The sequence below is a fragment of the Dictyostelium discoideum genome (genome assembly GCF_000004695.1).
Source record: "Dictyostelium discoideum AX4 chromosome 1 chromosome, whole genome shotgun sequence".
Lineage (NCBI taxonomy): Eukaryota > Evosea > Eumycetozoa > Dictyosteliales > Dictyosteliaceae > Dictyostelium > Dictyostelium discoideum.
In genome coordinates, this window is record NC_007087.3 from 4,430,420 (window position 1) to 4,440,419 (window position 10,000).

Below are 10,000 nucleotides of genomic sequence, written 5' to 3' on the forward strand. Positions count from 1 at the left end.
AGGTGAATTAACATTAGCTGATTTTGGAAGTGCTAAAATTTTAGAATCAAATCATACAAGTATGTCATATATTTGTTCAAGATATTATAGAGCTCCTGAATTATTAGTTGGTTGTTCAAATTATACTACTAAAATTGTATGTTTTTTTTTTTTTTTTTAAAAAATTTATTTAATTATTAACTTTTTTTTTTTTTTTATTTTTTTATTATTTTTTTTTTATTAGGATATTTGGTCAATTGGATGTATTTTAGCAGAAATGTTAATTGGTAAACCATTATTCCCTGGTACAAATTCAAATGATCAATTGGGTAGAATTATTGAAGTATTAGGATCACCAACAAAAGATGATATGGAAGCAATGAAACCAAGTAAACCATACCATTTACAATTACCAAATATTAATCCAAAGTTTTTCGAATCATTACATAATGTTGAAGATAAAACAGTTGTTGATTTATTATCAAAAATTTTCATTTTTGATCCTGTAAAGAGTAATTAATTTATTATTAAAAAAAAAAAAAAAAAAAAAAAAAAAAAACTAACATTATTTATTTTTATTTATTTGTATTTAATTTCTTTTTTTTTTTTATTTTTAATAGGAGCATCGATTGATGAAATTATTGCACACCCATTTTTAAGAGATGTAAATATAAATAGTTTAGAATTATTTGATGAAATGAAATGTTTTTCAGTATCAGGTAATGGTAAATCATCATTAACAACAAATTCAACTTCATCATCTTCGACAACTGCTAATATGACCTCTTTAGCAAGTTCAAGTAGTAATAATAAAACAACTTGCTCTGAAACTTATCTTTCAAGACTACCAACAAGCGCAATCACAAGTAGTAGTAATTTAAAAAGTATAGATAATAGTAATAATGGAAAATCTTCTTCCTCTTCAAATAATATTCCAAGTTTAAATAATAGTAATAATGGTGTAATTACAAATACTATTTAAAGTTAAAACTTTATAAAAAAAAAAAAAAAAAAAAAAATAACACTAAAAAAAAAAAAAAACAAATTAAAACCAAATTAAAACAAATTTAAAGAAAAAAAAAAAAAAAAAAAAAAAAAATTGGAAAAAAAAAAAAAAAAGAAAAAAAAAAAGAAAAAAGAATAAATCAATTTTTAAAAAAAAAAAAAAAAAAAAAAGTAATAATAAGATATTTAAATGGTATTTGTCAAAAATGTGTTAGTTATTAATAACAAATATATATAATGCGGCTGATATTAATAAAAATTGAAGAAAGAAAAAAAAAAAAATGTAAATAATTAAGAAAAAAAAAAAAATAATAACATATTAAGTCCTCAACTCTTCAATAAATATGCACATTAAAAAAACAAATAACAAAAACTCACCACACACAATATAAAAAAAAAAAAAAAAATAATAATAATAAAAAAAAAATAAAATCTAAAAATAAATTTTTGAAAAAAAAAATAATAATAATAAAAAAAAAAAAAAAAAAAAAAAAAAGATAAACCGTGTTGTATGATTATTTTTATTTTTTTTTTTATTTTTTTTTTTTTTTTTTTTTTTTCTTTATTTTTTTTTTTCAAAAATTTATTTTTGGGATTTCAGTTATACAAAAAAAGAATTTTGAGGGTATAATAAATATAGAATTATAAATTACCATTGAATCATAAATTTTCTCAAAAAAAAAAATAAATAAAAAATAAAAAAATAAAAAAATAAAAACAAAAAAAGTTGGATAAATATTAAATTTAATTTAACTCTTACATTCACTCACACATTAAATATCTCAACGCCGTTTGAGTGGTAGTCTGAAAAAAAAATAAAAAAAAAAATAAAAATAAAATAAAATTTTTTTTTTTTGAAATAAAAAAAAAAAAAAAAAAAACCAAAATATATTTTTTTTTTTTCTGTTAACTATCATTCTTTTTAAATCAACAAGTTGAAATATAAAACAATAATAATAAAAAAATAAAATAAAATAAAAATCTAAAATAAAAACATTAAAAAATTTTAAAATAAAATTGTAATATTAGTCCTTCATCAGATAATAATAAAATTTATTATAAAAATAAAATTTTAAAATAAAATAAAAAAAAAAAAAAAAAAAAAAAACAAAATTTTATTTTTTATTTTTTATTTTTTTAAAATTTTTTCAAAAATCAATCATCAAGAATAAAAATTAGAATAAAACATTAAGAAATAATAAAAAAATAAAAATAAATAAATATATTTATATAAAGAAGTAAAAAAAAAAAAAAAAAATAATAATAATTTAATATAAAAAAAAAAATGTCGACAAATAATCTTGGTAGACCAGTAAGACCAACTGGTAGTAAAAAGACAGGTGGAGCAAGCTCAGTAACGATAACAATGTCAGATTTTCAAACATATGAAATGCAAGCTAGACAGGTCGAATGTAAATTATGGATAGAATCGATTATAGATGAAGAAATTGATAATGATCTTCATCAAGCATTAAAAGATGGTGTAGTTTTATGTAAATTAGCAAATACAATGTTTCCTGCTATTATAACACGTTATAATAAACAATCTTCAATTACTTTTAAATTATTAGAAAATATTAATTCGTATGTATATATTTTACTTCAATTATTTCTATCAATAACTTCACCCACTCCCCCTTCCCCCCTCCCCCACTTGTATAACCATACTAACTCAATTTATTATTATTATTATTATTATTATTATTATTATTATTATTATTATTATTATTATTATTAATAAAGATTTTTACAAGTTGCAAAAAAGATGGGAATTAGTGATAATCAATTATTTATTGCAACAGATTTATGGGAAAATAAAAATTTTCAAATGGTAATTAGTACAATTAATAAGATGGCAACAATAGCGGTATCAAAAGGATTTCCAATTAAATGGCCAACAGTTGATGATCCAAATAAAGAGACAAAATTTGAAAAAGCATCACCTGATAGAGTGCTTGAATGGGATAATAGTTTTATATATAGTAATAATAGTAGTAATAGTAATAATGGTAATAATAGTCCAAAATCACCAGCTTCAACAATTGGTAAGAAAACAACATCATTTGGTACACCAACTACATCAAGAAATAGCATAAACTTTTCTTTACCACCAAAATTAACAGCTTCATCAACTTCAACTTCAAATTTAATTCAAACAAATTCAAATCCAACAACTCCAACAACTTCAACAACTTCAACACCAAATTTATCATCAACTGTAACAATAACAACAACAACACCAACAACAACACCAACACCAACACCAACTAAACCAATAACACCATTAGTTGTCACACCACCAGCTACTGTAGTTTCACCATTATCACCAATTTCACTTGTATCAACACCACCACCACCAACAACAACAACAATTGTTGTAAAAGAAAATGAAAATGAAAAAGAAAAAGAACAATTACCACCACCACAATCACAATCACAACCACAACCAAAAATAGAAAAAGAAAATGAAAATGAAAAAATAAAAACAAATTTAGAAACAGAAATTTTAATTAAAAAAGAATTAACAAAACAAGATAAAATTGAAATTATAATTAATCAATATAAAGAATTATCAATTAAAGAGAATAATGGTAATGAATCAATTCATTATGCAGTTAGAGATGGTAATATTGAAGTTATAAAATCAATTGCCAATAGTGATAATGTAAATAGTAAAAATCAAAATACAGGTCGTACACCATTACATGTTGGTGTATTGAATGGAAATGTTGAAATTGTAGAGATATTATTAGAGATTGAAGGATGTGATTGTAATCAAGCAGATACCGATGGCAATACACCCATTCATTTGGCTGTGCTTAAAGGTAATCATTCAATGGTTGAAACATTGATTAAGAAAGGCACCCAAACCAACACCAATGCTGTCAATAGGGATGGCTCAACACCAATGATGATGGTGTCGGTTAATGGCGATGAGAGAATGGTGGATTTGTTATTGGAGGGTGGTGCAGATGTGAATTCGTCCAATAAGAAGGGCAACACTGCATTGCATTACGCAACTTTGAAGGGCCATAAAAAGGTGGTTGATAAATTGTTGGAGGCAGGCTCCGATGTTAATGCAGTCAATCAGGATGGTGCAACTTCATTACATGTGGCCGCTGAAGAGAATTTCCCAAACATTATTGAATCATTGGCAAATTCAGGTGCAGTAGTTGACCAACAACGTTTAGATGGTTGGACACCATTGTATAGTGCCGCTTTCAAGGGTAATCGTGAAACTGCAATTTCACTCCTATCAAAGGGTGCAAGTGTTGATTCTCATAATCTTGAGGGTTGGACACCACTTCATTCAGCTTGTTCAGAGGGTCATCTTAAAATGGCTCAACTCTTGATTACAACCTATAAATCCGATGTCAATAGTCAAAATTTTCAAGGTACAACATCATTATTTCACGCTTGTTCATCTGGTCATTTAGAATTGGTTAAATATTTATTCCAAGTTGGATCCAATCCTGAATTGTCAAGACCTGGTGGTTGGAAACCAATTCATATCGCTTGTTATAATGAAAATGATTTAATCACTCGTTATTTAATTGAAAAAAATGTAAATTTAAATTGTACAAACTCTGAAATCAAAGGTTACGCTCCAATTCATATTCTAATTAGTACTGAAGAACCACGTTTAGAAATTATTGAACTATTATTAAGTAAAAAAATCAATGTAAACATTAAAAATGTTAATGGTTCAACTCCACTTCATTTGGCTGTATTTTGGAATCATTTTAAAGTACTCGAATTATTACTCAAATATGGTGCCTCTCTTGAAGAAAAAAATAATAAAGGTAGAACGCCTCTAAGTTTAGCTTGTCATTATGGTAATGAAATCATTGCAAAATATTTAGCTGAAAAAACAAACAAAGATGTAAAAAAATTAAAAATTAAAAATAACAAACAAAAAATTTTAGATATGGAAATTCCAGATTCACCACCAGTACCATTATAAAAATAAATAATAAATAATAAATAATAAATAATAAATAATAATTATAATTATCATTCTACCTCTCCTTTTAACAACATTTAAAAAATTATAAAAATAAAAAAAAATAAAAAATAAAAATTAAATAAAAAAAAATAATTTATTGTATATTTACATTTTTATTTAATTTTTTTATAATTATCTAAACAAAATTTTTTTATTTTTTTTTTTTTATTTAGTCAAAATTAATTTAATGAAAATAAAAATACTTTTTATAGAAAATGAAAAATAAAAACAATTGTTTAAAAAATACACTTTTAGGTTCTCTCCTTCCCCCCTCCTCATTTAAAAAATGATAAATTATTTCAATTTTATTTTTTAAAAAATTAAAAACATTATTGTTGATATTAAAAATATTAAAATAAAATTTGAAGTTATTATTTGGGAATTATTACAAACTAAGAATGCAAAACATTCATCAGTAAAAGTTCTATTATTTGCTAATAAAATACAATTTTCATTATCTGGATTTAATGTATTATTTACAATTGGATAAGTGAATGATTCAACATATCTTTCATTACCTTCTACTAAAACTGTTTTATTTTCTGAAATATATTTAAATTGCATATACATTACACCATTCCAACGATTTTCTGAAACTTTAATATCATTTCTAAGAAATTTTGTGCTTTCACCTTCAAAAATTCCTCTTGGACAAGAACTACTACACTAAATAAATAAAATAAATTTTTTGGTAATTATTTTTTTATTAATTATTAATATCACATGTAATAAATTAACTTTAACATTTTTTTTTTTTTTTTTTTAATAAAATATTTACAGTTTGTCTACAAAAGAAATATTTCAAGTAAATATATGGTGATTCATCATCACAATAGACAGTTGATGATAATAAACAAATAATTAATGTTATAATAAATAAATTCGATTTCATTTTTTTTTTTTTTTTTTTTTATTTAATTTTATTTTATTTTTTTTTTTTTTTTTTTTCGTTGATCAAATTAACTGATCAAAAATTTAATTTTTTTTTTATTTTTATTTTTTTTTTTTTAAAAAAAAAAAGATATTTCCCAAAGGTTTATAACCAATAAAAAAATCTAAAACATGTTCCAAATTAAAACCAAAAGGTTAAAAAAATATAGAATGAGACAATAAAAATTTGGAATTCTGTGATTGGTTTTATTAAAATAAAAAAAGTGGGTCAAGTAAAGAAAAGAGAATATTTTTATTTTTTTATTTAAATTCGAAAAAAAAAAATAAAAAGAAGATAAAAGAAAAAGTACAAGATTCACGACAAACACCCCTTGTTTTTTTTTATTTTTATTTTTATTTTATTTTATTTTTTTTTTTTTTTTGATATCTTTCGGATTAATTATTAAGTTAGATTAGATTAGGTTGACAATTGTTTAAAAATAAAAATAAAAATAAAATCACAAAAAAATTAAAAAAAAATTTTTGTAAAAAAAAAAAAAAAAAAAAAAATCAAAAACATTATTTGAAAAAGTAATAATGACAATATTTTTTAATTTTTTTAATTTTTTTTTTTTTTTTTGAAAAAAAAAAAAAAAAAAAAAAATTGAATAGCAAAAAATTAATTCATTTAAAGATAATTAATTTATTCAATAAAATAAATAAATAAATAAATAAATAAATAAATAAATAAATAAATAAATAAATAAATAAATAATAAACAAATAAATAAAATAAATAAATGTAATGGATATAAATAATAATGAAAAATTATTTAAAAAAATATGGGGTAATAATTATTTAAAAAATATAATATTAAAGAATATAAAGATTGAAAATAGAAAAAAAGAAGAAGGAGAGGGAGAAGAAAATAATATAATATTTGAAATTAATAGAATTACAAAAGATTATAATTCAATTATATCATTAGAATTTATGTTAGAGAATCAATTATATTCAATGATAAAAGATAAAATTGAAAAAACCAATCAATTCATTCATATAACTCAAAGATCAATTGAATTATTAATTTGTCATTGTAAAGATATTGAAATATTTAAATTGGTAATTGAAAAGATTACAAATGACCAAATTAATGGAAAAATAAAATCAATTGATTTCATTAAAGAATCTGTTAAATTAGATTCAGTATTTTCTTTAAAATTCTTTTTAAATTATTATAATAATAATAAATCATTATATAAAGAATTTGTAATTGATAAATATCATTATAGTATATTTAATTCAATTAATTTTAGTTTATTTGAATTTGCAATTTTAAATTGTTCACTAAATGTTGCAAATTATTTAATGACCTTATCACCATTAAAATGGTATAATCAAACCAATTTAATTGAAAAATTTATAAAAGTTTCAATTGGTGTTTATTGTGGTTATTTAATTCATTATAATGATGATGATGATTTAAATTTCAATAATAAATATGAAAATGAATATTTAAATGGTATATCAACAACTAAATATTATGCAATTAAAAAAACTTTAAGAGAATTTCAAAATATTTATAATGAAATTGAAATTGAAAATCAAAATTTAGAAAATAATAATAACAATAATAAATTTAAAGCAATTTTTAATGAAAATAATATAAAAATTCCAAAATCATATCAATCAAATAAACAAAGTATATTATTAGAATTATCATTAATTTTAATTAAATTTTCAAAAATAATTAAAAATGAAAAATTATTAAAAATTGAAAATAATACAAATAATTATAATAATAATAATAAATTTAAAATTCGTAAAATTAAAAAAAAATTCATATTAGAAACAATTGATTTTTTAAATAATAAATTAAATATTAATTTTTGTCAATATTTATATAATGATTTTAAAAAAGTTACAAGATATAATAATAAAAGCGATCAATTATTTCAAAATTTAAGAATTTTAGTTGAAAAAGGTTTTAATTTTAATCAAGAATCTAATAAATTAGGATGGTATCCAACTTTATGGTCAAATAATGAAAATAATCAATTTTATTATATATCGGCATTACTTAATAGTGGTGGTAGTAATATTGAAATTATATCATCATCAATTAAAAACTATTGTTCAATTCAATCTATAGATTCAATTTATAGTTTTGTATTTTTAAATTTCTTAATCCCAGGTATACCTTTAATTTATCAAATTAGAGATTTAAATTTTTTTCAATTTATTATTGGTACAGAAAAACTTGAATTAATTTTATCAAAATCATACTCTACAATTAAAATAGTTTCAAATGAAAATGTATTTGAATTTATTAAAATTTTAATTAATGATATTGAATCTAATAAAAAACAGCAATCACAAACTAATAAATTATTCATACCAATACCAATACCTTGGTTTTCAATATTTGAAATTTTAATATTAAATTATAATTTTGAATTAATTGATTCATTATTATCCAATTTTAAAGAGTTTGAATTAATATTTAAAGATTGGATTAGAAATGAATGTTGTAACGTACCAAGTATTTTTTGGAGTTCAAATAAGCAAACAGGTAAAATTGATACTAGAATCGTTGATTTAATGTTTAGATATTATTCAACACCTTATGGTTTCATTAATAATAATTTGGATTTTAAATATCCAATTATTAATTCAATTGATGAAAAAATTAAACTAATTAATCATTTAGTTTCAATTAAACCTCATATCATTTTAAATAATAAAATGCTACCATTAATTGATTTACTTTATCATTTTTTTGAAAACATTTCAACAACAACAACAATTAAAATAGCAATTGAAATTTATTTAAAATTAGATAAAACCAATATAAATATAATTTTAAATAATAATAATATATATCAAGATTTAACAATTATTGAAAGATCTTTAGAAAATTGTTTATTTGATAATTTTATAATTGAAAATATTTTTAATTTAAATTATTCAAATATAAACAATTTATTAATAAATATAAATAATAATAGTAGTAATAATATTAATAATAATAATAATAATAATAACAATAATAATAATAATAATAATAATAATAATAATAATAATAATAATAATAATAATAATAATAATAATAATAATAATAATAATAATAATAATAATAATAATAATGATAATAATAATAATAATAATAATATTATTATTTTTATAGATAAATTAGAATTAATTAATTATTTATATTCAAATAATTTATTAAATTCATTTGGTAATATATTATCATTTTTATTAATTGATAAATTAATAAATTCAATTAATATTTATAATGATCAAATTAAACAAGAACTTGAAATATTAGAAATTATTAAATTAATTTTACCATTAGTAATAGATGAAAGAAATGATTATTTATTTTATCAACTATTAAATATATCTTTTAAAAAAGACTGTTTATTATTATTTAAATATTTTATAAATATTTATTTTTTAAGATTTAATAATAATTATAATAATAATAACATTAGCAATAACAATATTATTCAAGAATGTTTTAATAATGATGATATTTATCATTTTTTAAATGAATTAAATAGAAAAGAAGAATTTAAAATTTGTAATTATATAAATAAATTAAAGAATGAATTAGAAACAACACCAATAAAAAAAATATTACCAACACCAACCTCAATTTTTACAACAACATCAACTTCATCATCTTCTTCTTCTTCTTCTTCAATATCAACATTAAAAAACATTAATTCAACTACTTTACTTATAAATGGCCTAATAATTACTAAACTACTATATATGAGAGAAAGCAATTTCATTATTAATTGGGTAAAAAATAATTGTTATAGTCAAAGCAGTGGTATTTGTAGTGGTAGTGGTGGTGGTGGTAGTGGTAGTGGTAGTGGTGGAGAAATATTAGTAAAATTTGAAAATGTAGAAATGTATTCTCAAGTTTTATTATTTATGTGCATTTCGATTGGTAATATGGAGTTGTTTAAAGATATATATAATTATATATTAATGGATAATAATTTAAAAAATTCTTCAGATTTAAGATATCAATACATTGATTTACTTTTAGAATTTAATCGTTTAGATATTATTAAATTCCTAATAGACTCAAATCTATTTAAAGAAGATGATGAATTATTTCAAAAA

At 19.6% G+C, this 10,000-nt stretch overlaps 4 protein-coding genes across 4 annotated transcripts in view; 3 read left to right on the forward strand and 1 right to left on the reverse strand.

The window, feature by feature from the left end:
• glkA (GSK family protein kinase) overlaps nt 1-961 on the forward strand; it is a gene marked incomplete at both ends in the record, with an annotated part of 1,724 nt that extends 763 nt beyond the window's left edge. Inside the window, 3 exons of the mRNA XM_641532.1 lie at nt 1-136; nt 224-491; nt 600-961. The exon at nt 1-136 is cut by the window's left edge and continues 176 nt beyond it. Coding sequence (XP_646624.1) covers nt 1-136; nt 224-491; nt 600-961 — 766 coding nt within the window. The remainder of the gene's footprint in view (nt 137-223; nt 492-599) is intronic.
• Nucleotides 962-2,269: 1,308 nt separating this feature from the next.
• On the forward strand, nt 2,270-4,948 carry DDB_G0270220 (hypothetical protein; the record flags this gene model as incomplete). Its single annotated transcript, XM_641533.1, has 2 exons — nt 2,270-2,568; nt 2,728-4,948. 2 exons carry the CDS (start codon nt 2,270-2,272, stop codon nt 4,946-4,948), a joined length of 2,520 nt encoding a protein of 839 aa, XP_646625.1.
• Nucleotides 4,949-5,302: 354 nt separating this feature from the next.
• Nucleotides 5,303-5,882, reverse strand: DDB_G0270222 (hypothetical protein; the record flags this gene model as incomplete). The annotated part of the gene is made up of 2 exons (XM_641534.1): nt 5,303-5,656; nt 5,769-5,882. The coding sequence occupies 2 exons, from the start codon at nt 5,880-5,882 to the stop codon at nt 5,303-5,305; spliced, it is 468 nt and encodes a 155-aa protein (XP_646626.1).
• Nucleotides 5,883-6,664: 782 nt separating this feature from the next.
• The window catches only part of DDB_G0270224 (hypothetical protein), a gene marked incomplete at both ends in the record, with an annotated part of 3,615 nt that continues 279 nt past the window's right edge, over nt 6,665-10,000 (forward strand). The window contains one exon of the mRNA XM_641535.1: nt 6,665-10,000. This exon is cut by the window's right edge and continues 279 nt beyond it. Coding sequence (XP_646627.1) covers nt 6,665-10,000 — 3,336 coding nt within the window.